We start from the raw sequence: 19,833 nt of genomic DNA, 5'->3' as shown, positions 1-19,833 counted from the left end.
AAAACACTGGCGGTAGTATCAGCTTACCTACAGAGACAGGGTGTGTTCATTTTTCCATACCTGGACGACTGCCTACTGAAAGGGGCCTCAAAGGCAGAGCTCCTACGCATGATACACGTCACTACAAACGCATTCGCCTCTCTGGGCCTACTTATCAACCTCTTGAAATCAAAGGCCGAGCCTACACAGAATATAGAGTTCATAGGGGCACGCATAGACTCTACTACATCAAGAGTATACTTGCCCGAGGCCTGGTTCTGCACCATCAAATCCCTGGTACAAGTGATGACATACAGCCCCACAGTGCCAATCCTAACATGTCTACAACTGTTGGGGCACGTGGTGACTACCACGTTCGTGGTACAGAATGCCAGGCTGCATTATGCGGGGCCTGCAGTATTGGCTGGCGAGTGTTGACAAACCAATAGTCCATACCATCCACAGGGCAGTATCGCCCACAGTGGAGGTGCGCAGGTCACTGGCATGGTGGGCAGATCTCAAGAAATTACTAGTAGGGGTACCGTTCCACCAACCACAAATCGCGATTTTTCTTACGACAGACGCATCCCACATAGGATGGGGAGCACATATCGGCAACACAGTAACTCAGGGGCTATGGTCCCCCACGGAAAAGACATTGCACATAAACATACTAGAACTCAGAGCAGTGTTCAATGCATGCAGAGGTTTTCGGAAATACCTGCCCGGCACAGTAGTCAGGATAAATACCAACAACACCACCACCATGTTTTATATCAACTGGCAAGGAGGGGCCAGATCCTGTGCGCTATGCACGGAGGCAGTTCGGTTGTGGAGCTGGTGCATTGTCAACAATATAACGCTGAAAGCCTCGTACCTACCCGGTGTCCACAACATGAAGGCGGACCAGCTAAGCAGGTGATTTGCGCTCACGCACGAGTGGCAGATCCGTGCCAATCTGCTCCGACAAGTTTTTCACAAATGGGGGTTCCCCAAATCGATCTATTTGCCACTTACAACAACAAACAATGCCCTCAGTACTGCTCCAGAGCAGGCATAGGACAGGGATCCTTGGGGGACGCCTTCACGGTGCCATGGAAGGGCCCTCTACTCTATGCGTTCCCTCCCACGACACTCATTCACAAGGTTCTAGAGAAAGCCAAAAGAGAGAGAGCACGCATAATACTGATAGGCCCAACCTGGGACCGACAGCAATGGTTTCCTCTGCTTCTGCGCATGTCATGCCACCCGCCACTCCCCCTACCGGTAGTGCCGGACCTTCTCACGCAGGCTCAGGGGTCCATAGTGCACCCACGCCCTCAAAGACTCCGCCTACAGGCGTGGCTAAGCCATGGCTCAGCGCCTTAGAGAGCACATGTTCGAGGGAGTGAAACACGTCTTGGAGTCCAGTCAAAGGACTTCCACCAGAAGGACTTACGCGCAGAAGTGGAAACGATTCATCTCCTGGTGCTCTTCCAAGCAGTTGGCTCCTCAGGGTGTCCCTATAACTGCAATTCTAGAATACTTGCTGGAGCTAAAACAAGACAGACTCTCCCTATCCTCTCTAAAGGTCCATCTTGCAGCTATATCAGCGTTTCAACATAGAGGAAGGGCCAACCATATTCGCCCATCCTATGGCCACACGGTTCCTAAAGGGGCTGGTAAACCTGTACCCCCCTTGGAAACCGCTATTGCCGTCATGGAGTTTGGACTTGGTCCTCCACACGCTGTCGGGACCCCCCCCTTTGAACCATTGGCCACGGTACCCCTCCGGCTACTTACCCCGAAAACAACCTTCCTTTTCGCCATCACGTCAGCCCGCAGGGTGAGCGAACTTGCAGCAATAATGGTAATGCCACCCTGCACAGTATTCTCAAAAGAAGCGGTGATCTTACGATTACACCCGGCTTTCCTTCCAAAGGTTTCCTCAGAGTTCCACATTAACGAACCAATAGTATTACCCTCATTTTATCCTAAGCCTCACAACTCCAGCAAAGAGGCGCGGCTGCACCTGCTAGACGTAAGGAGGGCATTGGCCTTTTACATAGACAGAACTAAGCCCTTCCGGAAAACGGACAGACTCCTGGTGTCTCTCGCACCCAGGTCGAAAGGGGAAGGCTTATCCTCACAAAGAATTTCAAATCACTTCATATCCTGCATAAGACTGTGTTATGAGCTGACTAAGACTCCTCTGCTAGTTCTGCCCAGGGCTCACTCCACCAGAGCGATGGCAGTGTCGATGGTCTTCTTCAAAGGCATCGCATTAAAAGACGTCTGCAGAGCGGCGACTTGCTCATCTTACGACATCTTTGCCAAGCATTATGCCATGTACTGGGTGTTCGATGAGGATTCACACCTATCAACAGCAGTCCTATCAAGGGCAAGCTGCACATAAGCGGACACCCACCTCCTTAATTGGGAGTCACTGCTGGGTAGTCACCTACTGTGGAGCACCCACGGGGACCACTTGAAGAAGAAAGAGAAGTTACTCACCTGTGTAGTAACGATGGTTCTTCGAGATGCGTCCCCGTGGGTGCACCACTACCCGCCCATCCTCCCCGCTTCAGAGCTCTGTTTTTCGTGTTTTTCAGAAGCATCCGGGGCAGTTGGTCAAGGAACTGGCGGGGACCGGATTGCGCATGTGACCAAAGGCGCGCGAAGGACCGGCGCGCATCGGCACATGCGCGACCCCACAGAGACTGCTAAAAATTTTCCGATCTGCGGCACCGGGGCAAGCCTGACACCTAAGGTGGAGCACTCACGGGGACACATCTCGAAGAACCATCGTTACTACACAGGTGAGTAACTTCTCTTTCACCTCACTCATATGACTCTGCAGATTATACAGACTACTGTCACAGAAGTGGTGGTCAGTTTCCAGAAACCTGTATATTTCCACGCTCTTCTAGGGCTGACATGTATTTTGACACTAGAATTTCATCACAACATTCGTCCCTGATTGCAACCCAGGCAGCGCATTAATATGATTGTCATCCTCATCCTCAGCACCCTTACTACTCCTATATCCCAATTACATCAATTGCCATGCTGCTGAAACAGTCCCCTTAGGAGTCACTCGTGAGCACCTTCTGCTGTACCGCAGCACCAGCCATCTCCTGTCTTGTTGGTTTCTTCTCATGATGTGAAAGAGATGGAATTGCATGATACCCCCTGCCTGATATAGAGTCTGGACTCACCATCAACTGAATCTGCTGTCTCTCATGGAGAAGCTCTCTGACCCACTCACCAATCTTCTCCTAACAATGTGAAACACTTCCAGGATCTGTTGAGAGTAGCAATCAGCCAGGAGATCACTTTCACAGAAGTACCTTGGAAGCAACACAAACTTCTAAAAAAAAATTGACAGCTTCCTACAACTGCCAGAGCAGCTCTGCCACTTGATGAGGCTATATTAGAGGCAGCAGATGCGGTCTGGCAAAACCCTGCCAAGACCACACCCGCTAACAAATGGCTGAGAGAAAATACTTTGTCCCGACAAAGAGTGTGGACTCCTTATTTTTGAACACACAGCCTAACTCTCTAGCAATCAATGCTGCCAATCAGAGCGCAAAATCATCAGTGTACAAAAATATTCTTGCTGACAAGAAGCATAAGCACCTGGAACTATTTGAGAGAATGATCTATTCATCTTATACGCTCCAACTACGTATAGCTAACTATTTGGTGGTGGTAGCGAATCACAACTTTGACAATTATTCTAAGCTTTCACAATTAAACCCTCATCTGCCTGAGGACAAAAGCCTTACTCTGAAATCTGTAGTTCAGGAAGGCCACTCTGCAGCAAAAACAGCATTGCAAATGGGACTAGACTCGGCTGATACAGCAGGCAGAGCCACAGCCGTTATTATGTGAAGATACTCATGGCTACAGCCAACAGGTGTTCTAAAAGAACTGCAGACAAAGGTGGAAGACTTACCATTTGAGAAAGTTAAGCTGTTTGCAGAAAACATAGTTGAACTCTTACACTCTAGCAAAGACACAAGAACTACTTTGCGCAGTTTGGGGATATACACTTCCCCCATTCCATAAAAGAAGATACACCGCATACCAGACATACAAGGACTAGTCATTTGCAAGGCAGTCCTCCAAACCTTACCAATATAATATCAATAAATCAGAGGCTCAAAGCCCCAAATAACCACTCTGCACCTCCACCAGCCTCGAAACGGCAGGTTTGAAGTTTTGGTTGAAGGTTTTTCAAACCTCCCATGCTCTCCAGTGCACAACTATCAAATATTCTACCACTGGCTATGTCCTTTTTACCACCCAGTGGACACTAATAACCACAGACAGATGAGTGTTAGACATCATCACCTAGGGTTACACTAACCCTCTAATGTCCATACCTCCGACATTCCACCCATCCCTCTTCAGGGATCCTTCCCATAAGAACTTAACATGGTTGGAAGTGGTACCCCTCCTGCAAATTGGAGCCATAGAAGTTTCAAAACAGTACCATGGGAACGGGTTTTACTCAAGCTACTTTATAACAGCAAAGAAAACGCGGGGAGGGGGAGCCCCATCATAGATCTAAGACAGTTGAGCAGGCATATATGCAAAGACCAATTCAAGATGACCATGCTATAATCATCCATCATCCCCACTATCCTGCTCTATAATCTCTGCACTGGATGAAGGGTCTTGTTTGCAGTCCTCGACCTGCAAGATGCACATTTCCATGTCACTATTGACCCTGCTCACAGATATTTCTTGCCCCATACCCTTGGAGCATGACACTATTAATATAGAGTACTGCTCTTCGCGCTTTCAGCAGCACCCAGGATATTCACCAAAGTCCTCCCTGCAGTGGCTGTGCATCTCAGATGGGAAGGCACCACCATATTTCCGTATCTCAATGATCATATCCTTCAATGTCCATCCCAAGTGCCGTGGTCTAGTCCGTAAAATAGCTGCTACAATTCCCAGGGTTCCTTATAAACATAGATATATCAACCCTTGAACCTACCACATGCATCAACTGCGTCAGAGCTTGGCTTGAGTCCACAACCATCCAAGCTTATCTCCCTTCACAATGCCATGAGGATATAAAGGGCCTGATATCACAACTTACCATCAGCCCTATGGCTCTTATGGTTTTGGCTCCTCCTCTGCCATGTGACAGCTACTGCTTATGTTATCCCCAGTGCTTCGTTACAATGTCATTGTCCTGGCATTGGCTGGCATCCATGTATACTCCTTGGCAGGCATCAAATCCACAGACAGGTATAGGTACCTTGAAAGGAAACTGAGTCCTTTCACTGGTGGACCCAAGAATAAAACACTCTAGTAGGGGTCCTGTTTAATCGGGGCCCAACCAGCTTGTCCAGTTACAATGGATGTTTTGATTCTTGCCTGGGAAGCCCATTGCCAAGAGCATCATGACTAAGGATGATGGACCAGTGATGAAAAGAGGTTGCGTATCAGTCTTCTTGAGTTACAGGCTGTTTTCAATGTTTGTAAACATTTCCTGCTGCACATTCAAAACGAAACCGTCTGTATCCTCACCGATAATTCCAAAACAATTTTCTATATCAATTGTTAGGGAGGGGCCCAGTCACAATCCCTTTGTGCAGAGGCCATAAAACTATGGAACTGGTGTATTGGTCACATTATCATCCTCATGGCATCAGACTTGCTGTGAATGAACAATGAACTCACAGACTTTCTATGTTGCCTTTTCTCCCTGGACCATGAATGGGAACTCCACCACGAAGTGACCCAACACTTTTTCCGGGTGTGGGGCCATCCAGCTGTAGACCTCTTTGCAACATAGGAGAATGCCAAAAGCACTTGGTACTGCTTGAACGCAGGCAAAGGGCACAAATCTCTAGGGGTTGCCTATTTTACCTCTCCTAGAACACCCACCTCCTGTAGGCCTTTCCACCCATTCCTGTGATCGCCAGAGTCCTCAGGAAAATCCAGACAGACGGAGCATGAACCATCCTCATTGCTCCAGTATGGCACAGATCTGGTTTCCTTTACTCTTTCATGTATCTCATTGTTCTAAGAGAGCAGGTCCAGATGACTGGGAACCAGGTAAGGAGGACAAAGGTTCTATGCTTCATCCCAGATTGCACACCTTCCATCTGATGGTCTGGTTTATCTGTGGATCCCAGAGCATGCACACCACTACTCCCCAGATGTGAGAGATGTGCAGCTACAGAGCAGATAAGAAACAATACAAAACACTTCTTTCCAAGTAGAACTGCTTCTCATCCTGGTGCTCACAAAGAGGCATACGATGCAGAAACAGCCCACTTTGCTGTTGTGTATGGACCAATAAACCCCTCCCCTGCACATTCATGTACGCGTGCACGTGCACACAATAGCTTCAGTGTGCTGCTGCTGAGGGTAAGGTGTTTGGTTTGTTGTTGTCAGGTTGTGTTTTGTATCATCTCTATAGTCTGGAAGAAGAGCACCTTCCAGCTAGATATGATGATTGCTATCCTAGCACACTGAAAGCCCTTAGGAAATATCACTTGAGGCTCCATGTCCTTCTGATGTTGTGAGTCTATTTGGATGAAATTAATTGAACTATCTGAGATTCTAGCCAAGGATTCAGTGTGGACCCTGAAATGGTATTTATGAGCTTCAAAACTATCTTCTAGGTTCTATGAACTGACCTTGGCAATGTACTTAAAATCTTTTACTTCAAATGGGGAAGCAGAATAATAGATACAAGTGAAAAGTTAAAAATTAGGAAGTGTAGAAATTAGGTAAGGAAACCCCCCAAGGGTAAAGTCCATGACTGACTCTAGTAAGGAGTTTAAATACATCAGGAAGGAAAGGAATCTTAACAGTGTTGTAGATAACCATGATAAAATTGTTAAAGATGTAGCAAAGGCAGAAGTATTCAGCAAATATGTAATGAATCAGAATGATGTATTCAAGCTATTTTTAGCTGCTTATTGACATGTTTTATTAGTAATCAACAAAAGAAAATCAAACTTTCATTAGAAAAATAAAGTATAAATGCAAAAAAAATTAAAATTGATTATTTAAATGTCTCCTGCTTTCTGATTTAAATGGTTTTGATTTAACGCAATCCATCCTGTTAGAAGTGGCTACTGAGTGGAAGATTAGTGGCAGATAAATTAGTTTATTCTCTCGAAACTGGGGTCTTTTTACTTCTGTTTGTATTACTGCCTAACATAATGGTGTCTTTCTTAATGAATGGGTCTCCTAGACACTACAGTTATACATATAATAAATTCTTGACTAGAACCCTTTTTCCTCCTTGTGCAATGTTATCTGGTAAGAGGATCCATGCTGTTTTCAATTTCAGATACAAAGATCAGAAAAAAAGTGACTGCAGAATGTTGGCAGACAAAGGATGACAGGTGAGAAAACTGATAAGAGATAAAAGGGCTCGTCTCTCATCTTTCCAAAAGTTTTACTGTGTGATAACAAAATCCTTCGATTGCTTGCTCATATCTTTTCAAAGTAGACATGCAGAAAGTTTTTACTGTAGTGCTATCCATTGGCTCTGCCATAGAATCCCCTGGAGTGCTGCTGATGTGAAGCCCTGTAGACCCTGCCAAACTGACCTTCCCTCATTTCCTTCTTACCCTCGATGGAAGTGGAGTAGAGTCCATAGTTTTTGTTGTGTAAATAGTTGTGAATAGTTCTGTGGCTGGTGGATCTGGGTCAGCTTCTGAATCAATGATGCACTCTGCCTGACCTACCAAGGGTTGGCACTGTGTCCTCTTCAGGCACTGGACATACCAGCTCTGTTCCAGTTTGGGTTCATGTGCCCAGCGCACTGATCATGGTGACAGATGGTCTTGGCCCCATTCTTCAGAACGTGTGGGCACTACTCATCATCGTCTCTGGGAATAGCACCCTTCCATGTCCCTGCGCTGTTCCTGATTGCCTCGCTGATATTGATCCCTGCACAAATCTTCTTCCTCACTGGTCTTATTCTTCTCATCAGTGTCTGAGGTCTTCCATTCAGTCTCACTCCCATCATAGCTTGCCACACAAGCACCTGTCAAATGTAGTTTAAAGGCCTCATCACTAGGTTAGCCAGCTTGTATCCAAATACTCTTACTTTCCTACATAGGTGAACCCCATCACTGCTCAGCAGTCCTTCCTGGAATAGCATCCCATTATTAAGGAAGTCAGAGCCTTCCTAGAGCCATCATCTCAGCAGCCAGGCATTCACCCCGGGATGCACCTAGGTCTGCCTGGGCCCCTACTTCTGACCAGAAGAACTGAAGAGAAGACCACCTGCACTCTAAACTCTCACCCATACCCCCACAGCCCTCTAATTACTCTTGATCTGATCAGGGTTACATTTTGATATATCACTTGTGCTCGCGTGGATAAGTAGCATGGAATAGTAATCGGAGGGTCAGATGGTCCCTGACAGTCCTCCGTAACATCTTGGATGTGGGCCCCTGGCATGCAGCATACCTCTGGGATGTCTTGTCAGGGCACCAGGTGGGTGTCTCCATACCCCTTAGAAAAGAGTCTACAACCACCAGTAACCTGCATTTCCTGCTCACAGTGGTGGTTGTGGATCTCCCACCCTTGGGGATTCATGACTTCTCATCCCCCTTCTTAGGGGAGGATTCCTAAGCTTTCGTAACCAGGGCAGCATAATGGTTCTCTAGAACCACAGTGTGACGACTGCAAGCAGGGATGGAGCTCTGGTGTGAGAAATAACCAGCTTCTAGAGCTCCTTCTCCCCCTGAGACTGAGCCATCCCCTCCTCCAGCAGTGGTGTACCAGCAGTTTTCTGTAGCTGGATAGATTCTTCAGCCTTAGCTGTCTCCATGTGGATACTCTCAAGGAATTTCTCATGAGCTCAGATGCTCCTCAGCCTAGCCACTTCTTCCTGCAGCTTTCCCACCTGCTTTCTGACCAGTTCCACCAGCAGGCACATTTGACATTGGATGCTCCCCTCAGCCTGGATTTCTGTAAGTGGAAAGTTTCTGCAAAACCACACTAGGATCTGGATAGAGCCATCCATGGCCAGGTGGTCTGTCTGGTTGCAGGCACAGGTGGAGGAGACAAGAGCAGGGTTGGCACAGGTGATGTATGTGTTCCAAACCACTAGGACTCCTGCTCAAACTCCCTCTTAGCAGCTCTATTTGCATCCCCCTGCTGGTCACAAGCTCCCCCTAGTTACTTGGCCTTTTAAAACCTTCTCTCTCTTTGGTCTCTCCTAAACCCTCATGAGGCATAGAGGATGGGGCTCAAACACTCCCCTGCACACTAACTGCCACAGTAACTGAAATAAAATGGTCCAGCAAACTCACCCCAAAGCTAGTACTCTCACTCAGTTTGTTCAGTGGGGTGATCGCCACCTTTCCTTCTCAAATTTCCCTATTAGCAGCCCTCTTTGCAGCCCCCTGTTAAACACAAGAATAATGCTGACTCAACCTCATACAATTGGGTTTGGCAAGATGGAGTATTTATTAATGACATAACTGCTTAGAATTGTCAATGACCAAACTGTTACGGCCAAATATGATTTTATGAATTTTGGGAAACTTGGAGCTTTTCTGGAATATTTACCAGAGACACAAAAGTAACAATTTCAGGCCATCCTGAAAGAGGATAAGATAACCAGATATTGCTAGACAGGGCACTTTGTGTAGCTGATAAAACAGCCTCCCTGGTCTTAGTGACAGTGTTAGAGAGGCAGGCTTCTGAACTATAGTATTCAGTTTTGCCCAGAGAGGTGCAGATGCCTTCCGGTGCAAAGGGCCAAAACTCTTCACAGAGAAGACAGCCTTCTGTCCAGTCCTGGATTTGTGGACTATATTATGTTCACTAGGAATCTACACTCACCCATACAATACCCATCTGAGCACATTTACAAGCCATAATGTAAGAAGACTAGGGCTCAAAAGCAGCCTGCACCCCAATCGGCTGCCTATCAAGCTACCTCTTCTAAACATTTCTCATGGGATGGTTAAGGGCCTGAATAATTATATGTTGCAATGACAGCTGCCATCAACAAACCTGTTATGCCCTTCAGAAGTCACCTGTCTCTGTTTCGCATCTTTGACAGATGGGTCCAGGGATTATTTCAAAGCGTTTCACCATTCTATTCACATCCCTTTCCCATTTCAGTCGTCCTTCCTCGTTCAACTCAGGAGCAAGTGGGTCAGTCCTATTTATTTTCTGATCCTCAAACTGAACCAAGGTTGGAGTCCCAGTCTAGATCTCAGAACATTAAATAATATGGGAAGACACAGATGTTCAAGATGGTTCTGGTTAGCAGCCATTATTTCAGTTCTAGAATGATGAGATTTCCTACAGTCTATCTTTGGGCAGGACCATTATCAGCACAGACTGCTCCACCCAGATTATTCTGCATGGGTCTCCTCATTGAATTGAAGCACTAACTCTGGTCCAGCAACCAGAGTCTATCAGTGACACCCTTGATGCAGTGATTCATCACCCTTGGACAGATGCCTTCCTAATAGACTGAGCATGCCTACATACCCAGAAGGGTGAAGGCAAATAGTCTTTCACAGATACGACCCTCCATATGACTCTTTGGGGCTAAGTGCCGGTGTGAATGCCTTGTACACCTTTTGCCTTTTTTTGGGAGAGAGAGAGAGAGAGAGAGAGAGAGACTATCTCAGGGGTGAGGCATTGGCCTTGTAAATCCAGGATTGTGAGCCCAATTCTTGAGCAGGTCTTTCAAGAGTCTGGGGCAGGTTAGATTAAAAAAAACATTCTGTCAGGGAGGGTGATAACTCCTTGTGTGAGTGCAGGGGACTGGACTTGATGACCTCTTGAGGTCCCTTCCAGCTCTATGAGATATGTGTGTGTGTATATATATATCAAGTATACCCAGATAAAGGTCACGATGGACCTCTGGTCATACTTGCAGAAGACTAAGAATGGATAGAAAATCCCCTAAACTCTTCCTTTCATCCACAGAAAGATTCCTAAGCTCTGTGAGTGGCTAAAAGACTATGCAAAATGGTCTCTGATTACATTAATCAGTGTTAACATGGGCACAAAGTATTTTCATCTCAAGTCCATATGCACCGCATGAGGTCAGTTTCTAGCAGGACAAATGTTGCCACTTAGCTTCTGGCTGATGAGGATATGATACACCTGCTTCAAGCATGCCTGCTTGGCAGGGTTTAACCACAAGGCTGACACAACATGGAAATGATCGTGGGCCTGTATCATAAGGTCCAGAAGCAGGGGAAATAGAATGGGAGGAAACACTGAGAGTTCTTGTCAGCCCCATACCAATGCTGTTGGGCCCATGCCGGGGCTATCAGGATAACATTTATTTGATCACTACATAGTTTCAGAAGCATTTTGTGACAAACTGGGAATAGTGGAAAAGTGTAAAGCAGTCCCAAGGTCCACAGAACCAGGAATGTGTTTGCCAGAGAGCCTAAATAGAGGCCCTGAAGGAGCAAAATTGAAGGCATTTGTCCCAGGTTGCAAAGAGGTCCAGCTGGGGGGAAAAAAGGAAGTTACTCACCTTGTGCAGTAATGATGGTTCTTCGAGAATGTGTGTCTGCATATGTGTTCCTCTGTATATGTATGTGACCCCTTGTACCTCTGATTGGAGATTTTTTGGTATCAGCATCCATTGAGCCTGCACATGTGTGCTCCCTCTCTTGTGGTCTGCCTCAAGGCTATCTAGCATGGGTGGAAGTTCCTCACTTCCTTCTCCATCACAGAGCCCTACAGAGAACTATGAAATAAAGGCAAGGACGGTGGGTTGTGGAACATCCATGGGGGACACATCTAGAAGAAGCTTACTGTCCCCCACAGGAGCAAAGATTGCATTCTCTAAATATGAGATGAGCACTTGCCTTCTACATCAACAGGATCAAACTCTTCTGTAAGTCCTTGCAGGTCTTTGTGGCAGTTGCCGATCGTACAAAAGTGTTACCTGTTCTGCTGTGGCACGTTTTCCCCCAGATCATGTCTTGCATACACATATGCTATGACTTTGCTAAGGTTTCCCCATCATCTATTACAGTGCATTCCATGTGAGCACAGGCTTCTTCATCAGCCTTCCTGGCTCATGTTCCTATGCAGGAAATCTGTCAAGTTGTAATGTGGTTCTCACTGTACACTTTCACATCACACTGTGCTATTGTATAGCAGTCCAGATGAGACTTGGTGTTTAGGGCTGCTGTTCTTGTCAGTCATGTGTTGACTCCAACCTCTCCTCCTTAGTAAGGCTTGGGAGGGATGGCTCAGTGGTTTGAGCACTGGCCTGTTAAATCCAGGCTTGTGAGTTCAGTCGTTGAGGGTGTCATTTAGGGATCTGGAGCAAATAAGCATAATTTAAAAAAACAAAAAGGGGTGGTGCTTGGACCTGCCACGAGGGTAGGGTACTGGACTTGATGACCTCCCAAGGTCCCTTCCAGCTCTATGAGTTGCGTATCTCCATATATTATTATTATACCTATTTTGACAAGCATGTGAAGAAGAAAAAACAGTTATCCTTCCACACATAACTGAAGAGAGCAAATTGCTTGCTGGCAGGAAGGAAATGAGGGGCAGTCGATTTGGCAGTGTCATATACAGGATGTCACATTGGTGCCACTCTAGGGGGCTCTACTGCCAACCTGACAGGTGCTGCTATAGTAAAAACTTTTCAGCAGCCATGCATGACTACTTTGAATACTGACAGAGAGATAGCCGTGTTAGTCTGTGTTCTATCAGAACAAAAAAACAGTCAAGTAGCATTTTAAAGACTAACAAAATAATTTATTAGGTGATGAGCTTTCATGAGACAGACCTACTTCTTCAGATCATAGCCATATCATAACAGGCTCAATCTATAAAGCACAGAGGTCCAAAAATTATCAGGGCTGACAAATCAGAAAAATTGTTACTAAGGTTGGCAAATCAGAAAAGCAGAGGGGCGGCACGAGCAGGGCATGGGGTGGGGAAGTTAAGAGTTAGATAAAACATCAAAGTATGTGAAAGAGTCCTTATAATGGGCCAGGTAATTGCTGACCTGGTTCAAACCATGTGTTAATGTGTCAAATTTTAATATAAATGACAGTTCTGAGCACTCCTTCTGTAAACAATTGTTACAGTTCCTTTTCAGTAAACTTACTTTTTATTTTTTTACATTTGTGAGTCCATAGTTATGTTTCCTAGTGATTTTTTTTTCTTGTGCCTTTAAAGCTTTCCTTTAGCTTTTATTAAATGTTTTTTCTTTTGACCATTTTTTCCTGACTCTTACCGTGGGATGGTCTCTGTAGGGGCATGCCCTGGCTTCCAGAGGTGCCTCTCCTTAATTGAGGTACCAGTGGTGGATGGACTTTCTCATTGCAGTTAATGCCTTGAAGAGGCACGTAATAACATAGAAGTGCCCTTTTTGCCACCATTATAAAAATTAGGTCCTGAAGGATCCAGAAGTTGAATGTAAAACTTTTCCTCATAGTGAGTGATCTTAGGCTGGCATCTGAATCTTCTTCAGGATGAAGATAATCCCCAGAGCTTTCAACCTCCAGAAAATTAGAATTGGTCAGAGGATCCCTGGCATGTTTGGTCACTTCAGCACCAGTGGCTCGAAAATGTCGTAGTGAATAATCTTGGAGACCCTGTGGTATGAGTTCTGTTGTAGCACCTAAAGGTTGGGCACTGAACCAATGGTACTGGTACCTGTTAGCAGAAATGAGACTGTATTGCCTCTAAAACATCAGCACTGACAAAAAGTCCCTTTGCACAAGTGCTTCAAAACAGTCATTAACATGCATCTCCCATAGCAGGCCATTGGTATTGGCAATCCATGATATCAGCCACATCAGTGGTACCTTAAGAGAGCCATTTCTCTGGAAACTTTATAGTTGCGGAGGAGCCAAGCTCCAGCACTCAGCGTGGTACTGTCTCCAGAACCGACAGCATGGTCTCTCTGGTCTCACACCATAACCTATGATCAAGTACTTCTGCATCTACATCTACATTCTGACTCTCATTCTGCCTGGTACGGTTACTGGTCAGTACCACTGCCCATGCTCCTCCTTGCCACTCACAGTGGCTATACTGGGATCTGTGGTTAGTCTACATGCCCCACACTTTTTGAGCATTTGGTATTTCCCAGAGGGTCCACTAGACATTCCCCATATGGCTTCAATGTCCAGAGTCGCAGAATCTGAAGAAGAAACTTATGAGGCACAGAAGGCCAAACTAGAGGTGGAAACAACCCCACCAGCGAACATATCTAGCCCCTTGCCAGGTAAGGTGGTTATGTCCCCTCTTATATTACCGACCAATGACTGTAAGCTCTTCAGTGACCTCACAAAGAGGGTGTCAGATGTACAACAAATTCCCCTTGAAGAGGTGAAAGACTTGTACTATAGTAACTTTCTTCCTCAGACGTAGCCAAGTTTGTCACGTCTGTGTTGTGCTTTATTTTGCAGCTCTGTTCCGTCCTTTTCTTCAAGTAGTGAAGAAGAATTTGAAATATGTAAGTAAAAAGTGGTAGAATGCCAAGCTTGATTTCTCAATGAGTGCAGAGAGGATGTATTTCTTTTTCTTCTGGATTACCTTTTTACAGTATATATTTTTGTTGCAAAGCCTAGTCTTTCTCTCAGGTCTTAAGATGGGGACAAAGGTTAAATGGTAAGTGAGAAGGTAGCCAAAGAGCTGAGAGTTTTTAACTGTGAGATTAAGTAGGATCCTTGTTCTAGACATATGTGGATGTTATTGGTAATGTAAAAGTTGTATCAGGTTTTGTCTATATATGTCCTTAAGGCATGAAATGAAATCTCGTTTTTTTTAGAAAGTTAAAATAAATTTTCTATGATGTAATTCTTTCACATTCTGATTTAGTTTTATCTAGAATGAAGACCCCAAAATCCCTAGCACATAAAGTCTCCAGGAAACAAAAGAGCAGGTGGGTCCTGAAATTAATGAATTGTCTATAATTAGTCAGAGAGACCTCTCTTGTCTAATACATGGCAGCCAAAATATCCCATTAATGAGTTGTTCTGAATATGGAAGAATGAATCATACATTCTGTCTCATTTGCATAGGGTTCCATCATTATCTGAAGGATTGAGCACAGGTTTAGAAGTCAATGTTGTGAGTTCTAAACCTGATTCTGCTGCTCGTTCCAAGTGTGGCCATGGTCACACTGCTTCTCTTCTTTGTGCCTGAGTTTTCTTACTGTAAAATGAAGATTAATAACTTATGAGGCTTTTTTGAAGAGTAAATGTCTTTGAGTGCTGTCTGCGTGGGTGCTCCACAATAGCTGTTGGGCTCACCCAGCACCATAGTATGGAGAGTTTTCCAAGCAGCATTGAGCGTGCAGCCCCACGCTCTCCCCAGTTCCTTCATAGTTGCCATGAGCTGTAAATGGAGCGTGGCTCTCTCCTCTGATCTATAGATAGAGGTTACATAGCACAGGGTTATTAACTCATAATTTTCTATCTAGACAATTCTTGTCTATTGTATATTTACTTAAAGGAGGAAAAGAATGAGAGAGGGAAATTCCCTTTAAGACCGAAGTGCTGCAGACAGGCATTCTGAATGTGTTCACTGCCTCAGAGGAGCACACCTTCCTCAGAAAAGCTCTCGCTATGTGAGCTTGACTAATTGAGTGAGAGAAGAAAAGGAGCTTAGGATGGAAATGCTCCTTTAAGCGTACACCAGACTCTCTGTCTGCATCTGGTTACATCCTTTCTGTCAGGGATGTTGCTGCATCTCTGTTGGGGACTTAGGCAAATGCTAAGCCTTCCCCTTTTAACTCCACGCTCCGAGTGGCCCAGGAGATAGACCAGGCTTCAGGCATACAAAAACAAGCCTGTATCTACTTTTAAATGTAAAAGCCGAGCTTTGGGAAAGACAGCTCCTGTGCCGGCGGCACCAACAGTGTGTGAAGTGATGGCATGACCATTACTGGCACCAGCAGACCTGAGGGCAGGCTGCCATGCCGAGCACGCAGCTGGCACTGGATTAAAATGCAAGTGTTACCAGTGCCGGAGGAACCTGCAGTGCCCCACTCTCTCCTGGCATTGGAAGAATAACTTCAAAACCCACTTCAGCACCAGCAGACATAGTTACATTATATATCTATATGTATTTTAAAGAAAGAGAGAGAATGAGGAGGGAACTTTCCTCTTCTCGTGAGTTTCACATTTCTTGTACATAGCTTGCTGATGTGACTGGGTTAAAAATTAAATAAAAGCAAAGAACGGATAACAATGAGAGAAAACAAAAACTCAAGTTCTAAAGGAAGAACCTAAAGATATCTTTGACACTCAGTTTAAAAAAAAAAAAGAATGCTGAAGTGCTTAAATCCTATGCCTTCCTCAGACAGGCCCTGGGAACGTATTTGTTGCCTCAGAGAGGCGCATATCTGTCAGAATGCTCTTACTGTAAGAGCTTAAGCCAGCCTCTGCCAGAATTACTCTCAATAGGGGCAGCATCCCCTCTGTCAGGGAGGCTTCCTCCTGCATATAATACATATTTTTTCTTCACTGGGGACTCAAGCAAAGATCAAGTCTTCCCTTGTATGCTCCTTGTCCAGAGTGAGCACAGGAGACAAACTGGGCACTTCAGGCAAACAAAAGTCCAAGTCCGTTTCTGCCTTAAAATTTAAAAGCTGCGCTTCAACAAAGGGGCTTCACAGCAATGCCCAAGGTGGCAATGTGGCCATCACCAACGCCATGGCCGTGTCTACACGTGCCCCAAACTTCGAAATGGCCAGTTTACTAATGAAGTGCTGAAATGCATATTCAGTGCTTCATTAGCATGCGGGCGGCAGCGGCGCTTCGAAATTGACGCGCCTTGCCGCTGCGCGGTGCGTCCAGACGGGGCTCCTTTTCGAAAGGACACCACCTTCTTCGAAGCCCCTTATTCCCATGAGCTCATGGGAATAAGGGGACTTCGTAGTAGGCGGGGCCCTTTCAAAAAGGAGCCCCGTCTGGACGCGCCGCACGGCGGCGCGGCGTGTCAATTTCGAAGCGCCGCTGCCGCCCGCATGCTAATGAAGCGCTGAATATGCATTTCAGCGCTTCATTAGTAAACTTTGAAATGGCCATTTCGAAGTTTGGGGCACGTGTAAACGTAGCCCATCAGAACAGGCAGAGACTGTCCTGCAGAGCACTGAGCTGCACCGGTTGAAATTCAACTGTTACCGGTGCTGGAAAAACATGCGGTGTCACGCTGTCTGCCTGCACCGGGGAGAGCAAAGCCAAACCTTCCTTGAGCAACAGCTCTCATCTGCCACACTGTGGAAGATGGCCGATCTACAATGGATTTCCTTTGGGGAGCCATAGCCTAGATCATTAACCAAGTCACCATGGGGGCATTTGTCATATCTCCTGGTCCACCCTATCACCACAGGGATGCTGTAAGTGGCTACCACCATTATCACACGTCACTGAGGTACTATCATTCACCTTGCTCCTATTATTCTGCAGATTATAGAGACTGTTCATCCAGAACAGATGGTTGATTTCCAGAAGCCCTTATATCTTCATGCTTTTCTAGGGCTAACAGATATTTTGACTGTACAAGCGCCTTCTCATCCCATTCATCTCGGAGGGCAACTCATGCTGCAGATTATCACCATGATCATCACCATTGCCATACACATGAGCTTTACTATTCCAGACCTTGATCAGATTGATCACTCTGCCACTACAACAGTCCCATCAGGAGTCACTCAAGAGTACTCTCTGCTGTGCCACAGCACCAGCCATCCTCTGTCTTGTCGGTTTCTTCACACAATAGGAAAAATATAGAATTGCTTGATGCACACCTGCCAGATGATAGTCATGGTTTCCTCCTGACTTTCCACAAGCTGAATCTGCCTTTTTCCCACAGAGAAGCTCTCTCACCCATTACCAGTTTTTTCTTGATGAACTGAAACAATTTCAGGACCTGCTTAAGAGAGTGGCAATCAGCCAGGAGGTCATTGTAACAAATACCTGAAAAGCAACACAAGTGTCGCAAGAAATTTACAACCTCCTACAACTACCAGAGTAGTTCTACCACTTGATGAGGTTATACTGGAGGCAGCAGATGAGGCCTGAAATAACCCTACATGGCCACACCCACAAACAAATGGGCTGACAAAATATTTTGTCCCAATGAAGATCATGGACGACTTATTTTTGAAACCAGAGCCAAACTTTCTGGTCAGTGCTGCTGCCAATTGCAGAGCAAAATCATCAATGTGCAAATAAAATACACATGCGCACACACTCTGATAAGGAGCATAAGCATGTGGAGCTATTTGATGGAAGGGTTTATTCATCTTGTATGCTTCAACTACATATAGCTAGCCAATCGTGTCCTTTGAGTATTCAGAATTAATCTCTCATCTGCCTCAGGCAAAATGACCTACCCTGAAATCTATAGTCCAGGAAGGCCACACTGCAGCAAAAACAGGACTGCAGATGGCATTACACTCAGTTGATGCAGCAGTCAGAGCCATGGCTACAGCTATTACATGCAGATCCTCATGGCTACAGGCAACAGGTGTTCCAAAAGTACTCCAGACAAAGGTATACCTCTTACAAATTGGAGCCATAGAAAAAGTTCCAAAATGATACCAGGGGAAAGGGTGTGTTTTACTCTTTTTCAACAGAAAAGACGACAAGGGTCAGAAGACCCATCTGAGATCTACAGCAGTTGAACAAATACATTCACAAACAGTGCTTCAGGATGGCCATACTATCTCCTATAATTCCTGCACTGCATGAGGGGGACTGATTTTCAGCCCTCAACCTCTAAGATGCTTATTTCCACATCACCTTTCACACTACTTACAGAAGTTTCTTGCGCTTTGCCCTTGGAGCACATCACTGTCAATACAGAGCCCTGTCTTTGAGCTTTCAGCTGCTCCCAAAGTCCTCCCTCCAGTGGCTGTGCACCTGGATGGGAAGGCATCACCATATTGCCATATCTCAACAATAGCCTCCTTCAAAGACCATCTCCAGACATCACAAGAGCGGTCCAATCCATGAGACAGCTCTTGGAGTCCCTCGGGTGCCTTATAAACATTGCCAGATCAACCCCGGAACCTACCACGTGTATCTACTTCAAAGGAGTTTGGCTTGACTCCACCACCACTCATCTCCCTACGCAATGTCACAAGGCTATAAAGGGCCTGATATCACAAGTTACCATGCGCCCTACAGCTCCCATGCTTACATGTGTTCACCTCCTTGGCTATATGGCGGCTACTCCCTACGTTGCCCCCAGTGTTCGGCTACATTTTCACTGCTTTCAGCATTGGCTGGCTTTGGTTGGTGGGTTGCAGGAGCCAAATACACAGATGGGTACCGGTATCTGAAAAGGTAACAGAGTCCTTGCACTGGTGGACTCAAGAACAAAATTTTCTAGAAGGGTTCTGTTTCATTGTGCCAAACCAGCCTATCAAATTACAACAGATGCTTCGCCTCTTGGCTAACAACAATGTGTCAAAAGTTGATGCAAGAGAGACCAACAGAGGTTACATATCAACATGCTAGAACTATGAGCTGTCTTCAATGTTTGTTTGCAAACATTTCCTGCTGCACATTCAAAGCAAGGTTTTCCAAAACTTCAGAGGCAATACGACAATGTTTGTATCAATTAACAGTGAGGGGCCTGGTCACAATTGGTTTGTACAGGGGCCATAAAACTATGGAATTGGTGTATTGATCACAATATCATCCTCACAGCATCGTACTGGCCAGGCACAAGCAATACACTTGCAGACTTTGTTGCCGTTTCTCCCTGGACCATGAATGGGAGCTCCGCCAAGAGGTGACTCAACAACCTTTCCAGATGGGGGCCATAGTGCTGTAGAGCTCTTTGCAATACTGGAAAACTCCAAATGCAGCTGGTATTGTTTGAGAACAAGCAAAGGCCACAAATCTCTGGGGG

The 19,833-nt window shown here is 45.7% G+C and overlaps 1 protein-coding gene across 3 annotated transcripts in view; it reads left to right on the top strand.

Annotated features, from left to right (window-relative positions):
• The window catches only part of GCNA (germ cell nuclear acidic peptidase), a 97,459-nt gene that overhangs the window by 5,780 nt on the left and 71,846 nt on the right, over positions 1-19,833 (top strand). For 2 of the 3 annotated variants that reach the window (XM_075008055.1, XM_075008057.1), the window contains exons 2-4: positions 7,286-7,340; positions 14,373-14,419; positions 14,785-14,848. In XM_075008055.1, the coding sequence (XP_074864156.1) occupies positions 7,286-7,340; positions 14,373-14,419; positions 14,785-14,848 (166 nt within the window). The remainder of the gene's footprint in view (positions 1-7,285; positions 7,341-14,372; positions 14,420-14,784; positions 14,849-19,833) is intronic. The other variant, XM_075008056.1, reaches the window with a different exon arrangement.

The sequence above is a fragment of the Carettochelys insculpta genome, chromosome 13, assembly GCF_033958435.1.
Source record: "Carettochelys insculpta isolate YL-2023 chromosome 13, ASM3395843v1, whole genome shotgun sequence".
NCBI lineage: Eukaryota > Metazoa > Chordata > Testudines > Carettochelyidae > Carettochelys > Carettochelys insculpta.
Note: the sequence above shows the minus strand (reverse complement) of the source record. Positions and strands in the feature narration are given on the sequence as shown.